Source organism: Anguilla anguilla, chromosome 5 (genome assembly GCF_013347855.1).
Source record: "Anguilla anguilla isolate fAngAng1 chromosome 5, fAngAng1.pri, whole genome shotgun sequence".
Lineage (NCBI taxonomy): Eukaryota > Metazoa > Chordata > Actinopteri > Anguilliformes > Anguillidae > Anguilla > Anguilla anguilla.
Window position 1 is genome coordinate 51789767 of NC_049205.1, and position 18741 is coordinate 51808507.

General features: G+C 42.0%; 1 protein-coding gene across 2 annotated transcripts in view; it reads left to right on the plus strand.

The window, feature by feature from the left end:
- Window positions 1–1818: 1818 nt before the first annotated feature.
- LOC118228386 (tubby protein homolog) overlaps window positions 1819–18741 on the plus strand; it is a 56501-nt gene continuing 39578 nt past the window's right edge. Inside the window, exon 1 of one of the 2 annotated variants that reach the window (XM_035419872.1) lies at window positions 1819–2064. In XM_035419872.1, coding sequence (XP_035275763.1) covers window positions 2009–2064 — 56 coding nt within the window. In that variant the 5' untranslated portion in view covers window positions 1819–2008. The remainder of the gene's footprint in view (window positions 2065–18741) is intronic. The other variant, XM_035419870.1, reaches the window with a different exon arrangement.

The following is an 18741-nucleotide window of genomic DNA, read 5'->3' on the forward strand; positions in this document are numbered from 1 at the left end:
ATGTGAAAAAACAAGTGCTCGCTTAGTTACTCAATCAACCAACCTTGATGACAGCCAGCTGTGCTGAATCTAAACCTCACCTATATTAGGCCTCACCATCACAGTGAAGTGGCCACCACAATGTTTCTACAACTATACTATGCCACAATCAAAGTAACTTCCAGAATGAGAAAAAAAGGAGTTGAAATATATCAGGGTGTAAAGGGTTACAAAGCCATTTTCTAAGGCTCTGGGAGTCCATTGAACCACAGTGAGAGACATTATCTCCAAATGGAGAGCACTTGAACCAGTGGTGAATCATCCCAGGAGTGGCCAAAATTTCTCCAATGGCACAGCAACAACTCATCCAGGAAGTCTCAAAAGATCCCAGCAGAACATCCAAAGAACTGTAGGCCTCTCTAGCCTCAGCTAAGGTCAGTGTTCACAACTCCACAATAAAGAAGAGACTGGCCAAAAATGGCATTAATGGGAGCATAGCGAGGCAGGGACCACTGCTAACCAAGAGAAACATCAATACTGGTCTCACATTAGCAACAAAGCACTTGGATGATCCTCAAGCCTCTTGGGATAATTTCCTATGGACAGATGAGTCAAAAGTGGACTACACAGGTCCAATTATATCTGGAGTAAAAAAAATCCCAATTACTGAAAAGTGACCAAATTTATTTTTGTTCAGAAAATGATCACCTGCTTTCCATCTCTATGTTTATGGGTCTTGGGATGGGAATATCTTTTCATGATGTTATGAAAGCTCCCAAAGAAGGTAGAGATCGGAAACATAGTTATCAGTATTTTATGAAGTGTTTGGTTTGTTCAAAGTTATAGATGCTTTACCCTCGAGTGCAATCAACAGTGCTGCTCGTTATGACTGTCCATGATTGTGTGTAGGCATTGAAGCAGACACCTGCAGCCTCCCAGTCAAAACAGACAGTTTCGCGCTGAGTCATGCCTATTTGTAAAACACAGTTGGATTGTTGTTTTGTACTGTTTTATGAGTTGTATTCTCTCTTTAAATTTCTATACAACTCTGTGTCAGTTTTATCTTATCTGGTTTTCTTTCTAAATACAAGACTTGGAAAAATGAGGCATAGGCATATTGAGATGAGGATAATATAGTAAGTTATAAAAACAATCGTACCATGACTCTAGTTGGTGCAGCTGTTACAACTTTTGAAAGCAAGAGCTGTTTAATATTATATTTAATATTAAATTTAATATTTAATAAATACACAGTATGCGCCTCAGTCTCAGCAAACGGCATTGAACCATATCCCTCGCCAGCAGCGCACAGTTTAGCAAATAATTGTCGGCGATTTACTTTGAAAAAAAACGATTTTGTTTATAATTTGTGAATATGTCATGTTAATGGTAGGCTAAGATCTATTTAAACAATTCTGGTTCTGAAAAGACAATTATTAGCTTTATGGTGGGGGATGTCAACGCATTTTCCGATTAGCTATCGATGAGAGAGGATGTGGATGTAGCGACCTGCAGCGAAAATAGTTCATTTAAATTTGGAAGTAGAAAGTATGGAAGTTGGTAGTAGTTATTCCACTTTAGTTGGTCATGTGCAGGCTAGGCAAAAGCGGTGGCTCGCTGTAACTATGGTAACAGGAATAAATAATGAAGATATGCAGTGAGCAAAAGCGTTAAACATCTGGCTCCTCTGCACGGTAGGCTAATGAAGGATTAATCGAAAATGAAAGCCTTGAGCAATTACATCCTGCGCGTGCGACTGCGTTTGTGGTAAGAATTTTGCGAGGAATTTCACACTCTCCCCCAAAATGGTACAGCCCCTCACATTGTGTACCCCCCCAACAAAACAGACTTGTAGAGCATCGTTGTCGCCCTGGCAGACAGGTTTGCAGTTTTGGCTGTCCTTAAAGGATAGCAGACCGAGCTAGTGAGGAAACTAATTTAAAAACCGCTGCAGTTTTGAACAGGCTTGATTGCGTCAAAAGTCCCATATTTGCAGCCGTGGTTAGCAAGCAGGGCTAACACAGTGGCCATGGACGGAGTCAGCAGCAATAGAGCCATGTCCTACAGTCGTTGGAGTTACGACAGGTACGTAGGACTCATTACATTTTATTTGTCTTTAGCGGTTTCATCCTGTCAGTAGCCTATGTCCAGTAAATGATTCATAATCGCTTCAGTATTTTCAAGCTCATATTTTTAAATAAAACAGGACCACGTTGGATTACGCACGTCTTTCAGTATTTTGAAGAGTAAGTTCCCTAGCTGCTGAATGCATGGCAGGGGAATTTGATATTTTTAAGCCCATAATGTAGCCTGTTGCATGTGCTTGAATACAATGATTCAGTGATAAGGTATCTGATTAAATCCCATGTACCGTTTTGCATATGCTGTCTTGGAGGTCTTATCCCCCGGCTGTAGAACCCTACACTTCCTCATATATGACGTTTATTAATTTATTGGTATGTACGTTACCCATATGATTCTAGCAAACCATTCGGCCAAAATAATTTAACTGAAATATCCATATTTTGTACTCTTTGTGTCACACTAAAACCAGAATAGTCTGTTTTGATGATGATGATTAATGATATTGCAATAATATAAGCGACTCTCCAGTGAAAAAGTATGTGCTTTTTGCATAGAAAATTAAGTACAGTATTGACAACGACAACGCAGCATTTTATTAAGGATATTTATGTTTTTCGGAGAAATGGCAGCTCTTTTGTGGCAGTGCGTTCAAAGTGACAGTCGTCTTTTAGGTGAAGTTGATTACTGAGTTACAACGTTACGGGCATTTTGCCACTTACTTCTGTATTTGGAATCGCGGGGGTGCGCACCGCTCACCGGCCAACTGTTGAATGTCACTTTCTCTTCAATTTACATTTGTTGCCTCATCAAAATTTGCAACGGCAGAGAAGCACTTATATATGGATTCCACAAACCTCGCTGTGTGATTGGTATTCGCTACGCCCAGCGGCTCACCGGTACTCTCGGGATGTACCGTGTAATGGGGAATGGATGTATGGAATGTTATTTCGTTCCAGAATTCGAACACAGAATGACATAATCCAATTTTAAAAATTCAACACATTAACAACCGACCACACTGAATTTAGAATATTCTGCACAAAGATATTCTGCTACTGTTCAATGAAACATAAGTTTGTTCAGCTTAAAACTGATGTGAATGTTTTCTGTTTGTCTTTCCGTATTATGTCGTGCTTTTTTCAGATTTCACACAGTTTTCAAGTCGAGATCTGGTTTTCGTTTAATCTTGACTTGCACCAATCTATCGAAGGTTCTACTGTCGTCCATTCCGTCCATTTTGCGACCTTGCATGATGCCTTAACATGATGTCATGTGCCTTCAAAACGGCATACATAACAGTGTAAACTAGTTGATTTCAGCTTGTGAACAAGCTAGCAAAAGTATCACAAAAGCTATGCAGTTCACTCATTTTATCGTGTATTAATGTGAGTTATTTTAGGCTGGCTAGCTAGGTAGATGCAACTTATTCAAATGAAAATCTATGGTGATGCAGCTTACAAAAACTGGGGTAGCCTATAATGAAGGTTGCAGGTTGACCACAGTGGGTTGTTTGGCAAGAACACACTGATGGCAAGAACATTTTGTGCATGCACAATTGGAACAAGTTTATATGTATTTACATACATGTTGAGAACATTTAGACATGTTTAGCAGCATTTAAGATTATCACTATATATTCACATCAGTTGCAGAGGCAATGTTTTCAGTAATAGTGAATTGTGCTTGTCTAGCTTTTTTTCTACCCAAAAACCTTTTTCTAATGACCCATTAGTCAGCCTGCGGGGAAACGTATATTTTAATGAATAAAAACCATAGGTTTTTAATCACCATAAGGAGTGTCAAAACCTTATAGCCAACAGATATGCATTGTCCCTAAGTTCTTAGGAAAGAAAACCTTTGGATGTGACAAATAACCTCTGTTTTTTTTTTAATTTTTCAAAAATGTCTGTTTTCACTCTGGCTGATGGTCAGTTCATTTGAAAAAGGGTTTTCGGTTGTAGGCTGTTATTGTTATGTGTTTGGCTTGATTAGAATGTGTGCACAGGCAGCTTCTGAGCAGGCTGCGTAATTCATTCCCATGCCTCCAGCTCGGGACTGGAGTGGGCTGCTCATACCGTTTAGTCAATATCTCCCAGCTCATGGTGAGCAAAGCACTGCTGAGCAGATAGAGAGAGCAAGGTGTTCTGGGAAGATATTATTCAAATTAATTTACACTGTGAAAGGATGGCACTAATGGCAAATTACATTAATATTCAAGCCATTCAATGTTCAGAATGATTTGTTCAATTCCAATTATACCAAAATAATGTGAAATGGCATAGTAGTCGTATAAAATGGAAGTGCACTAATATTATAGTGATATTGCATGGTATTGGGACAACACACAGAGAAATAAATTAATGCAATATATAAGCTAGATAATAGCATGAAACCACTTCTACCGCACTAGAATTAATAACCCTGAGCTACACTGCATAATCCCAAACATTTGTATTTTGGATTGATTAAACACATTTACAGTGCAGTCTGTAAGTATTTGGACAGTGACACCATTTAAGTTGTTTTGGCCTCGTACTGTATGGTTCTGAAACAAAACGATGAATGAAGTGCAGACTGTTAGCTTTAATCTGAGAGTATTTACATTCATATCGGGCCATCCTCGTAGGAATTACAGCCCTTCTTATGTATAATTGTCACCATCTTGCAGCTGCAAAATGGTGTGATTTATAAAGCCAAAGTAAACAACTGGGAGTAATACTGTGAAGATGCCGCGCTTATGAATGAATGAATAAATAAATAAATACACACACCAGGCACATCATCATGCCTAATGTCACTTTTTGCAGTTCCCCCGACCATTGTGCGATAGCTGGGCTGTTTAGCAGCTGCATGAAATGAATACAAATCACAGTTCCGGAGTAAAAGCTGTGGTTGTTTTACCATTTTCAGTTTCACGGCCATCATTTTGAGAAGGCTTCGTCGTCCGTAAAGGTGAGACTTTATCATTCCCTCAGTCTCGCCATATTTTTTCCCTGACAGGTACCTCGCATTTCCCGGTTACATGATGTTTGACCTTTGTGGGTAGACGTTGTTGTAATGCACTGGCAAACCCCACACCCTCCCCTGCCTTTTATATGTAATGCACCAGCACAGGGAAACACATGTTTGCACTCGACAGCATTTGCTGCTGCAGAGCTGGGATATATTCCAGGACCACTCTACTCAAAGTGTATTGTGCGTAAATAATGCAATATTTCAAACCTGAGGGAAAATTAAGCTAATATGTTAGGAAAATAGAATAGTTTCACTTAGAAGGAAGTTGATGAATGCTGCCAGTGATGGAGAAAAATAAAAATGGTCAAAGTAAATTGATCACATTTAATGAAGCGTGAGTGGAAGTACTTTTCCATGATTTCAAAGGTCCGTTAGCTGACACACTGTACAGAGGTCCTTCTCGCATGAGAACAGATCATTAAAGGAAAACTATACTGTTTGTTTTCCTTTGTACTTACTGTTGTAAGAATGCAAAGGCATTGCGGTCCGCAATCTCAAACTCATCCCCCCCCCCCCCACTGCGGTTCACAGTCGCAATCTGAAATTCATCCCGGCCCATGATCGCATTCCCCCCCCCCTCCACCATTTGTAATCCTACATTCCTTCCTCATAGCAATGTGAACCCCCCCTCAGGTGCATGCTTGCATCTCCTCACCAGCCAGTAGGAAATCTATCCTCTAACTGGCCCCCAGTGTGTATTGTGCCCCCCCCATGCTTAAATGTCAACCTCCACCGATGTTTACAGCCCTTTCAGATAGTGTGCCTTGCATCTTACCTAACAATAATATGTTTCTTTTAACCTGCTTTGTTCTCTAGGAATAGAAGGTTATACCAGAGATACTCTGTACGTTTCCATCTCCAGCCACAATTTTGACCTTCAATGGAACAACACTAGGAAAGCCAATCACATTTAACCATATGGAGCATATTAAAATGTAGGCAAAAGTCCAAGGAATCTGCCATCAAGCAGTTTGGAGATCAGACATGTTTTTGACTGGGGGGAAAAATGGACTTTGAAAGCCCTGTCCACTGTAGTTAACGCCGTGCACGAAAGGGTTAATTCATCCAGGAAAATGAGAAATGCCAGAGAAAGCACAATGTGTTTGCTTGGGTATGGATTCCATAGATCTCGCAGTGTGATTGGTATTCGCTGCGCCCGGTGGCTGGCCAGTACTCTCGCGGCTGCACCGTGTAATGCTGTGAAAAAAGATCACACATGCCATGAGACCCTGCTCTGCACGTATGAATTTACATGTGTGTGCACAAAGAGCCAAAAATTATTGGGATGCCTTTATTGTGTGATGAAAACTAGAAAGCACAAAGCATGAGTATCCCACTTGGATATATTTCTTTAACCTGATGCCTGAAAGTGGTTGTGCTAAATATCTCCACTAAGTTGTCTGCGCTGCTTTGAGAAGGTTCCTCGAGCCGGTGCTGCATGCTGTGCTGCTACTTGTAGTCTCGCGGGCAGATTAATTGCTATTCCTGGAATTTGAGTAATTTTCTCCATTTCTTGCTGTTATTCAGCAGCGATTCAAAGTGTCATGTGATTTTAGTGGCACTAGCTGGTATCCCCACCAAGGTCATCAGAATGTGGACATAATAATAGTTTTTTTTTGGAAAATAACTAAGAATGAATGTGGCCTGCATTTTTTTAATATCCATCAAAGCTGCTCAACCTGGCTGAAAGTATACATGTCTGGCTGTATGCGCGTATATGTATTTATACGTTTGTGCATGTACGTTTGCGTGTGTGTGTGTGTGTGTGTGTGTGTGTGTATGTGTGTGTGTACACATTGTCTCCTCCCCAGGTGAGCGTGACTGTTCTGTTGTATAGTGACAGTGCTTAGATGGAGAGCCCGGTAGCAGTTCACAGCAGCAGTTCCTGAACCGCTCCACAGCTCTTTGGATCCTCACACCCAGCCAGACCACTGCTGAGTCACCGGCTACCTGTTGCTCTGGTTACGGCTCAGGAAAAAAAGCGACCTTTGCCATCCTTCAAATATGCAGTCAACTTGGATTATCCTCAAGGGCCCAAGGGTTTCGTGCCCACGTAACCTTGTACTGGCGCCTCCGTTGAGGGTCGCGTACCTCTTAAACTCAATGGAAATGGGAAAAACTGTCCCGCTGTCATGTTGTGCTATAGCAGGAAGCTATTCCTTAGCTCCCTGGGGACCAGGGTGGGGACCAGGATGGGGTGAGATTGAATGTAACAAGCTGCTTGTTTCAAAGATGTTTGTTACACACAGCTCACTATTCAGTATTTTCAGATAGTCCTTTTACTTATGCAAACGGAATAGAATGCATCCAAATGGACTTGTCGCATTGTTACGGAATTAAATTACAGTATCTCAGGCAATATAGTGCTTTATAGCTTAAGCAAATAAAAATGTAGAAGACTGTCTAGAGGCTATACACACATGGCTGTGCCTGTACTATTCAATAATGTCTGCTGTGTGTATATGTAAATGTTCGAAAGCATGATTCATTGGGCCCAAATGACTCATTTAAAAAATCAACACAACCTGACCTGACCCCCATGGGTCCAGACAGATTCAGGTCTCAAATCATAACATCAAATCATAACATCAGCTTATCAGCGGGGTCATTATGGGATGTTTTTTCTCGAGTGACAGACACCGGCAGCCTTAAATAGCCTAGTCCCCGCTCTCCTTTACCCTGCTTTCACAAAGACTTATTGTCACATCTGTCAAACTCCCTAAATCTGTTTCGGTCTTACTTGGAGCCTCTGCGATAAGCTAATTGCGTTGAACTTTTTGAAGTTTTTTTTCTCCGTTACAGTCTGAAGATAGCTGTCCCACTCTGGTGTGAGACCGGCAAGGGTGGCCTGTGAATGCCCAGAAACGGGTGTGAACAGCGAGGTGCTCGTTAGAGTGTGTAATTGGGCAGCCATGACAGACGGAATGTTCCGCCCGGCGGGTCTCTGTTTGTGAGGTTCAGAATCAAGGCTGTGGGGTGCAGAATCAAGGCTGTGGGGTGCAGAATCAAGGCTGTGGGGTGCAGAATCCGTGAAGTTTTGTTTTTCATTGGTTTGGGAGCCTGAGAGAAAAGGGGTTGTTATTGCATTGAGCTGTGCGCTCAGATAGGAGATTGTATCTTTATGTGGTAGAGCAGGGGTCTGCAACCTTGCTCCTGGAGAGCCACAGGATCTGCTGGTTTTCATCGTCACTCTGCACTTAGTTAATCCCTTATTGCAGCTGATTACACAGTTAACGCCTGGTTACTTGGGTCTGAATCGGGTGCTGATTTTGAGGTGAAATCAAAAACCAGCAGAGCTTGTGGCTCTGTGGGTTTGGCTTGTGATTTTAACACTGGTTCACTTTGCTATGCTACTCATGACGACCGCTATCCTCAACCTGTGCACAGAACCCTCCCCCTGTGATCTCTCCTGAACTCCAATTTAACTAAGGTGAATGGAGCTGACACATTTGGTGCAGTTTCTCGAAGGACTCAAGGTGACATATTAGTGTCTGGTAAGACAGGAGTAATTGACTTTGTCGTAAGCTGGGCATAACTGTTTGTCATTATCAAGGCCGATGTTTCCTGTGTGCATTGATGCATTGTTATTACGGTCATTTCTGTTCTGCGAGTATCAAAAACTCTGAAAGTGCCCTGTCTATATTAAACAGACTTTAGATCGTGGAAACAAGCATTAGCATTGTCATGGCTTTATACAAGGAGGTATTTCTTGTGACATTTTTGTGGGGTAATGTTGTGCTGGGTTGATGCTCAACACTGGTTCATTGTGATTAGTTACTGCCCTTTCTGTAATAATATCACAGAAGCATCTGCACCCACACGGCCCCTACAGATATATGGTATACCGGGCAGAGGGAATATCCAGCATGTAATTACACATGACTACCGTGTGATTATCTTGAACACACGATTTTCATTCCACTTCTCGTGAACAATGACAGTTTAATGTGTTATGGTGACGCACACTATTACACAGCAGTGCACATTTGCTTGAGTTGAATTCAGGCGCGCACAAGAGTTTTGATCTGGGATCCGATAACCCAAAAAGGCCCTTTTCCAGGCTCTTAGGTAGGACCCACTGTAGATTATCAGGTCTGAACTGAGCTGTTGCAGACTGGGTGTAAGTACTTGTCCGAATGTCATTTCTGTAGCAAAGCACAGCCAAATAGGTTTCTCCACTCTTACAGAGACTCAGTCCTCCATTTTAAACTCCTTCTCTGTGACACCCCACAGTTACACTGAGTCAGTCTCCATTTTAAACAGCTTTTCTGTGCTGATCTCGCAGCTGGACACTGGAAATTGGGATCTTTGCCGTAGAGAGTAGCGTTAGGTGTCATTCATTGCGTAGCAAATTTTCCCTTTCTTTTTTCGGTTGTCAGGCTGCTGTTCTTTCCAATTTTTGCTGTAGCTCTCAGTATGAGCCTGTGGTTACGTAGTCATGTGCATCTTACTCAGTCAATTTTTTTTGGAATTTCTATCTCACTATGACAACTGCCGTTTCTTATTCAGGCTGGTTTAGAGCTGCGTCTGGTTTTCCATGTATATTTTTCAAATGCAGCTCTAGACAAAGCCAAGTTCAACTTCACACATGTGAACACAAATGACATTGACATGGCAAAGAGATGGGAAGGATTTGGAAATGGGCCTTTGGTTCTCTAGCTCCTGGTTGGCCCCCTCCACCACCCCCACCCCTATCTGGCATTCACTGATGATTCAAGTGCCTCTCGACTCATATCCTTAGTTTAAGTACGCAGCTGAAGGTCATTAATCAGTGGCATAATCACATTTTATTATTTAAATGCCTGAAAATGAATCATCAGTGTATAAGGACAGATATAAAAGCAGTGTTGCTTTCAGTCTCCTGAGTTTGAATGGAATAGGAGTGTGGAGCTCTGCATTGTCTAAGAGAGAGAGAGAGAAAGAGGAGGAGAGAGAGAGAGGGCTTGTGTGTGTCATTGCAAGAATGCATATTTAAATGAGAGAAAGAAAGCAATAAACAAACTGAACATAATCTATACGTGTCGTTGCAAGAGAGCATGAGAAAGGGTAAATGTACATTTGGTCTCTACCTTCATATCATTAACAATCCCCTTCATCATAATGCTGTAATGTGTAAATTCTGCTAGAGAAATACCATCAGACCTGGGCCCTGATGGTAAATACGAAAAAGTCAAAGATAATGATTTTTCAAAAAAGATCCAGATCTCAGGGAAACTTTCAGAATAGGGACAAATCACATAGAACACTGTAAACATTATAACTATTTAGGGCTGAATATAAGTAGTTCTGGACATTTCAACCTGGCAATAAATGAACTGAATGCAGGGAATTCTATGCCGTAAAGAAAAAAATCAGCATTGATATCACAATTAGAATTTGGCTAAGATTATTATCTGGAATTGAACTAATTGCCCTATATGGCTATGGAGTGTGGGGTCTGCTTTCAAAGCAAGATAATGCTCAATGGGACAAACACCCTACTGAATCCCTGCATGCAGAGTTTTGTAACAAGTTACAAAATCCTACAAGTACAAATGAGAGCCACAAACAACGCATGCAGGGAAGAATTAGGAAAATATCCACTATTAATCAAAAAAGGGCATAAAAGGGCAGTACATTTTTTGGAAGCAATTAAAAAACAGTGACCCCCTCTCATACCATTATGATGCCCTGAAATGCCAAGAGCTGAGCCCAGAGAAGAGCCCCCTCTCTCGGCTGGTCCTGAGGCCCATAGTGCATATTTCTATCATTTATTTACGGTATTATAATTATTGTTTATTATTATACACTGATACATTTTATGTCTGTTATATTTTAATATTCATACTTACTGTTATTGTTATTCCTTTCATCATTGTCGTTATAATTCTGATTGATTATTGTGCTTTGGAAATATGTATTTCAAAATATGTTATGCTAATAAAGCATTTTGAATTTGAATTTTAGAGAGAGAGAGAGAGAAATAAAAGAAGCTGAACAGTAACTGTATTGGCCTATGTGCTTCAGTGCAAGAAAGTGCATTTATATTAGAGAGAGACTTGTGCTATTTGCCATTATTTATTGATTTCGAAGACACCCATATGCAGAATGGCTTTCATGACCATCAATGCATAATACATAAAGTGAAATTTATAATAGCTTTGAGAATGAGAGAATTATGGGGACGGAACCAAAGAAACACAGTGGTACAATTAAACACAATCTATGCAGTGGAAGTAGATGTACGGTCCCTCACAAGCATAGAATTACTACAGAAGAACTTTTTCTAACAGCAAAGTTCAATGCCCAGTTATGTAAGCAACTCGCACGAGGCTGTTGCATTTAGACAATTTCTAGCTGCATAGCATATGCAAATCACCAAATAATAGATCAAGATTATACCAAACAAGAATTCACCATGTAATTCGTATGCAGCTGCATTACACAGTTGTACTTTGCTGGTCCAGTTAAACAGCGCAGTCCTATAAGCTGCCAGTGCTGATATGCAATTTTCTATAGAGCTGGCCAGTCGATATGAGTCAGAAAATCAGCTTTATTTACCAGCAGTCATCATCACCAGTTACCATTGCAGGGAGTGACAGGGTGCATACGAACTGAGACGACCTGAAAAATTCTACAGCGATAATACTGTGCTGTACAAATGGGAGAAAAATCCCTGGCACAATCATGCCAACAAGCAAGTGACTGTTTTTTTTTTTTTTGAACTACATGATCCAATATGTAGGGTTTACCAAGACAGAGTGCTAATTTTTAGAATAAAATGTACGCTTCTGCAGAGATAATATTGAACCTCTCACTTGGCTCTACTATCTGAAAAACTAAGATTATAATAACCTTTCCCTAGAGAGGGCCTGTTGCAGAGGAGATCTGGTGGAGTCTCAGCAAATGAGGAGTTAGGGGGCTATATTTCCATGTGATATAAAATATTGAATTCGTTTCTCTTCCTGACCTTGGGAGGAATCTACAGTACTGCATGTTCTTCTGGAAAGAAGATAGAAGATGCAGTTTTGGTTCATGTCCATTAGGCCCTTGTTGGTGTTTTTGGTGTGAACAGGAAGCTCTCATAAAAGACTGGGATTTGACAATGCAGTTCCCCTTGATTTTCAGCCTCAGTGCCTCTTAGGTGGTACAGCAGTAAAACAATGGCACAATTGTCAATGACAACAACAAACAGCTGTCTACATAAATCTTCTGTCTGTGCGTGCGTGTGTTTTTTGTGTGTGTGTGGGTGTGTTTTAACCAATGGGTCCAATTGCAATTTAGCCATTTGGATTTAGCTAAATTTACCAATGCTGTGTTCCTCAATGCCAGTTGAAGCTTCCTAGTGCTGTCTGACAGTAACTTTATACCCTCTGCGGAGAGCAGTGAATCACTGTCAGACCTGTCACATGTCATGTTTGAGTCGCAGATACCAGCCCTCACCTGGAGACAGAGAGGACACGTAGATATTATGAAACAGTATTATTCATCTTCTGCCTGGGGTCATTCTACATTATCTACATAGCCCCTATTAGCGAGTGATTTATTATAGACGTGAGGTAAGGAAGCGTTTACACCCAGGAGCTGAAGAGGGGGTCCGGTGAGCTGTGCATCACTGGCTGCTCCTGCATAGTGATTAATAGACAGTACATTCAGCTCATACTGTGCTGCTCAGTGGATCAGATGCTGGCTGCACACAAATGATGAATCATTGCACAACGCCTCCTGTACTCTCTGGGTGATGAGGCACCTCTGTGCTGGTGACTAATGTGATGGGTTTTTTTTTTGGGAGTAGTTGATTCAAAGGGCCTTATTGTTCACTTCTAGCCAAAGAAAAGGCTGATGTTTTCCCCCCCTTGTAATACATGCAGTAAAGCTTTTATGAATCCAACTGAAGCTTATTTTCAATTCAATTAATTGAGTGTTTGTACAATTTCACAGGTCTTACGAATTAGCTATAGCTATTAGCCGTCCAGGTCACTCAGCCAGTGCAGAATCTGCGTCTGTTCTGTGTTTTAAAGCACCTTTATTCTGTGTATCAACACCGTTTCTCATAGGTTCTTCCTGCTTGCCTGTTAAGTAGATGTGCATTATTTGGAAACTCTGGGTCCAATATCAATAACCGATATTTAACTGTCCGTATTGGCTGTATAGATCCCTGTTTTACAGTATAGCACAAACGCAAATGCAACATGAGTTTCCACATTCATGGAAGAAGTGGATGAGCACAGACAACAATTTATGAAGAAAAACATGACCGTTTTATTTTTATCCTGTTTATTTTATAATTAAGCAAAGACTAGAGTTACAGTCTCTATGTAGCTTTGCTTGTGAATCTGGCTGGTAGAAATAAAAAAAATTATAAAGAGGTTCAGATTACTATGATTATGCTACTTTTCTCTTCTGCTATCAGATGCATTGGCACATGAATGTTGTGTCACCGTATCAGCCACTGGTCTTATTTCACCTTTCTCGAACGTTCGCCAACCACGTGATGATTATTTGTACCTTTTGCATTACCCTTGTCATTTTTATGAATACTTGGATGTAACAGTATATTATATTGGATGTAATATAGCTCACTGACAGGACAGTAAAGTTCAGAGTCACCTCTTCGGCTCATGGGCAGTTAAAACAGTGGTTTGGTCTCCAGATCATAGAAGCCCCAGTTGTGTGGAAAGGTGCTTTTGGCTATGGGAACCAACCACATATGGCAGGTAATGGAGTGATAGGCCGGTGTGTGGGTACGAGTGCCGCAGCTCATATTTGTATTCCTGTTTGCGTTTGAGAGGCACCGCAACCTCTTTAAATTGCACGGGCACTTGCTCACTTTCCAAGGAGCTTGTTTTTGAATGCCCTCCTGGTAATGGCTCGGGTATAATGGGGGCCTTACTTGTCCTGGTGATCCACACGACCGATCAGGGCTGGCTGTGTTTAAGAAAAGGCTGCCACAGTAATGTGCTTTCAAATAGAGATCTGAATACAGTCAACGTGTGACTTCTGCTGCTGCGGTTCTATTAAATGTGGACCGTGGCCTGGATTCAATCAACGTTTTTACTTAAAATTTGCCAAAAGATAAAAAGTTCACTTTTTTTTTTTTTTTTACTGAATTCAGCAATTACTGAAATGAACTCTCCCAGCTGATTTTATGATGGAAAAACCTTTATAGTTCCTTATCACTTGCATGTATTTGTCATAAGCCAGTTTTTTTTTGTTATGAGCCACAATTACAGACAAGTCTTTTTGAAATGACTGAAAATAATCTGAGCCACTGTAAGATCATAAAACTTTAAAATTCTGTAAGATCATAAATGTATGAAATATGAAATGTAATTAACAGATTCAGTCGGAGTAATTTCTAGAACAAAAGCATAATTGTTCCCCTAAATTAGAACAGAAGAGTAACAAGGCCCTTTCAGGACAGAGGTGCCTCGTCACCCAGAGAGTACAGGAGGCGTTGTGCAATGATTCATCATTTGTGTGCAGCCAGCATCTGATCCACTGAGCAGCGCAGTATGAGCTGAATTTACTGTCTATTAATCACTATGCGGGAGCAGCCAGTGATGCACAGCTCACCGGACCCCCTCTTCAGCTCCTGGGTGTAAATATGTTTCCTTACCTCGTCTCTGTAATAAATCACTCTCTGACAGGCCAGCGCGGAAGGTGAATTTGAGAACTGACGATGCGATTGGATAGTTTGCGTGTTTCCCGCAGCACGTGCCGTCGCCTGTGTGTTCGCTCGAACATATTGGTGCCGTTACCCCCTCCTGTGTGTCTCCGGATGAGAACAGATGTCCTGACTCAGAGGTAATATATGACAGGGCTGATAATGATTCACTACTCTCTCTGTAGAGGGGGTTCGTTCACTGAAGAACTGGGAATTTCACCCTGTTTTGAGGATCGTAGATCGTAGGATTGGTTGGCTGGCTTTGTCACATTCAGCACATTCAGGCGCATGCGCGCACACATACACAGACAGGCAAATGCACTCATTTAGGAACAGGTATAGAGCATTACAATAAATCGAGTCTGAACGAATTGTGGACAGGCCTGAAGAACTGAAGAAATTTTGGATTAAGAAGTAGTTTTATAACATGAAATCAATAGTGCATTCTGACTTTCTAAAGCTTCCAGGGCCTGTGACAGGACTGGCAGTGATGCAGGGCTCCTGGTGGCGTGAAGGGAAAAACACTCTCCCGGGTCACTCTGGCGGCTGAGGCTCAAAGATGGCGGCTTCCCCTGGGAGCAGTCTGATCGGCTCCACGCTGCGTTGTCTGTGTGGGATGGCTGAAGCAGCAGGAACAGCTCATTACCGGGCGCGTAACTAAACTGATGCGCCACAAGCGCTTATTACTGAGCGGTTAACCCAACAGATTAATTAGAAACTTTTCCTACCGGGCGGGTATCCCAGTGGACGAGGCAGAATCTATTACTGCCAGGTGAGAAACCCAGCGCGCAGACCTGTCTAATCAGAAAAGTTAATGACTGTCTCCTCTCAGCTGACTCAGGCACTCTTAACATCCTATAACTCCTATATTCTCATTTCGATACCGTTAGGTGTAATATATTTATGTAAATTCTCCAAGCTACTATCGGCTCCCCTTGCTCTGCACTTGCATGGTTCAGATATTTTTTTTTTTTTTTAAATTAATCACCATTTACAATCACAGCTCCCACACTGTTCCTCTCTACCAAGGCATTCCCCAGGGATCAGTTTTATCCCTTTTTTCATGTACGTGCTCCTTTTTTGGTCAGTCATTCGTTGCCGTGGTCTAATGTTCACTACAGTGCTGATGATACCCAAATTGTGTAGTCATATGTGGCCAGCATGGCCTGTATATGCTGTGGCATGGAGTCTGCCCGGCATAGAATCATGTAGGATGATTGTGACACCACTCTTCCTTGCCAAATGAAATCAACTTAAACTTAGTTGATTATCATGGGAAACGCAGTCTCCGGTGTCATGCCAGAATACTTCAGCAATGCTCAAATGGGTTCAGATAGGGTGCCTGAGAAGGCCATGGCATATAGATGTCAGTATCAAGTATCCAGAACCCTTCACTGTTGTGTTGTAGTTCCATTTTTGCCTTCCCTGTATATCTGAAAAAGAGAATAGTTCCATTGTCTGAGACAGACAAGTCTATATTAATAGTTTGTATGCAGGCTGTGAATTGCTTTTGGAAAACACTTTTGGATTGCTGTGAAGCCAGGGCCTTTCAATAAAGTAATGAAAAAGAGTGATTACAGTCTCCAAGTGGGTGATAATTGTTTGGAGAGCCTGGTGGTGAGTCAGTGACTTACAGCAAGCGGCTGAGGGAGAGGAAATGAAAAGATTCTGACTCGTTTGATACAAACAGGCACAGTGCTGAGGTTGAAGCCTCTCACTTTAGCTTAGCATGGCATTGCTAACCCAAGCAATCATGCAGGGTATATTGCAGTTCTCTCCAGAGGAGGGGGTGAGCTTCCATCCCATATGAAGCTATTGTGAAAAATGCTTTTCATTGAGGGTCCTGCTTCTCACATAAATTCAGGAGTTTGATTTGTTATGCAGAGTGAGCTGTTGAAATATTCAACAGCATTTCTTCCAAATGTTGTTTCTGTGGTCTAAGGAAATTTAAATCCTACAATGAAAAGATGAATATTGAATACAGACAATTACGAACAAATTTACACTATAAATAATATTTTGCTCATTTAAAAGGTGGAATGTGATCGTTTCAAATGTGACTTGGGAGACATTTGAGACTCTGGAGAGAGAGGATTAGGGCACAATACTAACACAGGGAGTGTGTTGATTTCAGTTTGTTGGTTTGATATCTTCAAAAAGGTCACCTTGCCCACTGTGTCAATTGTTGTTGCCTAATAAAAGGTAACAGGGAGATATCATGCTCATTTAACTTTCTCATTTGTGCTGATTATGTCTCCCTTCTCCATGGCCTAGATAAAATTGCATCGACAGCACTGCTGGACCAGAGCCCTGCCATAGAGCGAACCGAGTCAAGCTGTCCTCATCAGCGTTCAATGTGGGCAGTCAGGCTGCGTAATTATAATCCCATGTTCTGCTCTTAAACAAAATCACACAGGGGGGAGGAAGCTTTTTACCAAAAACGACGCAAACCCCATTGTGATTTAAGTGGCTGATAATGGGCATTAATTAAAATCTCTTAAGAGATAAATGCTTCCGCTCGCAATTAATCCCCACCATGCTCGCAGGCCACTGTGGCTTTGAATGTGCTGCCATTTCCAGAGCAACAGCGAGTTGCAACAACTCCCTGCACTGTACCGAATGCAAAACCTTGAACACTGAAGAACTTTAGTGTTGCTAAATGACTGCCTCTGTTGGCAGGTAAGTGGTCCTTTCCAATGAAACCTCGCAGGTCTTGTATTTAAAAGGCCAATTGTCTTGGCTGACATGTCTCCCTGCCCCTGGCATTCTCTGCTAAGAGGGCGGCTGGCAGTGACGCCGCAGTCTGCCACCGCTTGCCCACGGCGAGCGCTAGCCACGCACTAGCGGGTTCCTTTACGCTCGGATGGCGATCCGCAGCTGCGTCGCGCGGGGTGGGTAATGCGCGTCAGGTGGTAGCGTGTAGCGGCGGAAAGGCGCCGCGCGCGCTGTGCTGTGACTGATGCCGCTGGCGCAGGGCTCAGAGATCAGCGGAAACGGGGGGGCTGCGTGAAAGCCAATCAGAAGGCGGGACATAGGACCTGCGAATTTCCTCCCCAGCTGGAAACCTGCTCTGACCCGCGCCACTGCTGTGACACCCCTATGGAGCTGGTTACTATGGTGAGCTATATTGGTGGGAAATGAAATTGTTGGCTTTAATATACTGAGAAAGAGAGAGAGAGAGAGAGAGAGAGAGAGAGAAGGAGAGAGAGCAATAAAAGAAGCTGAACTGTAACTATATAAGCCTGTGTGTGTCATTTAAATTTGAGAGAGAGCAATAAACAAGCTGAACTTAATCTATACATGTGTCCTTGCAAGAAGGCATGAGAAAGTAAATGTAGATTTGTTCTCTATCTTCATATCTTTACCAATCCCCTTAATCATAATAATAATAATAATGTAATGTGGTGTGATTTCTCATGACAAATTTGAGCTTTTGGTTTAAGTCCACACCATCTCCCTGCCCACGCAGATCTCTGAGCAGTGAGTGTGAGCACAGTCTGCAGGCATTCAAACAGTTAGTCAGATTCTATTCATATAGCACATTTCACAAACGATTTATCACAATACGCTTCACAGTCCTGAAAGGCATTGATTTGTTGATCAAGGAAAGCTGCAAGGCCCTACCCAGTCCTGTAAGGCCTGCGTCTGTGAAAGCGTGTCTTGCCAGGCCCGCATCTGTGAAAGCTGGTCCTGAAAGGCCCACATCTGAGAGAGCTAGTCCCATGAAGCCAATCTCATGACGTCTGTGCCCTTGACAGACGGCCGCTCATCAGGGATGTTATTTGATTTGTGTCTGGGGAATGAGAGAAGGTACAAACACATCCTTAGAAAAGCCCTGTTTCCCATTCAGGATTATTATTTATTAGTTTGCAATTTCTCTTTCCAAATGATGTGAGTGAAATGGATCTGAGCTATGAACAGATCTCCTGAATTTGTTACATGTTAGTGCCCCTCTGTGGCCGAGTAGATCAATTGCAGATGCTGTAGCAGACTGGTGCCTCTAAAGTGTGTCGAGC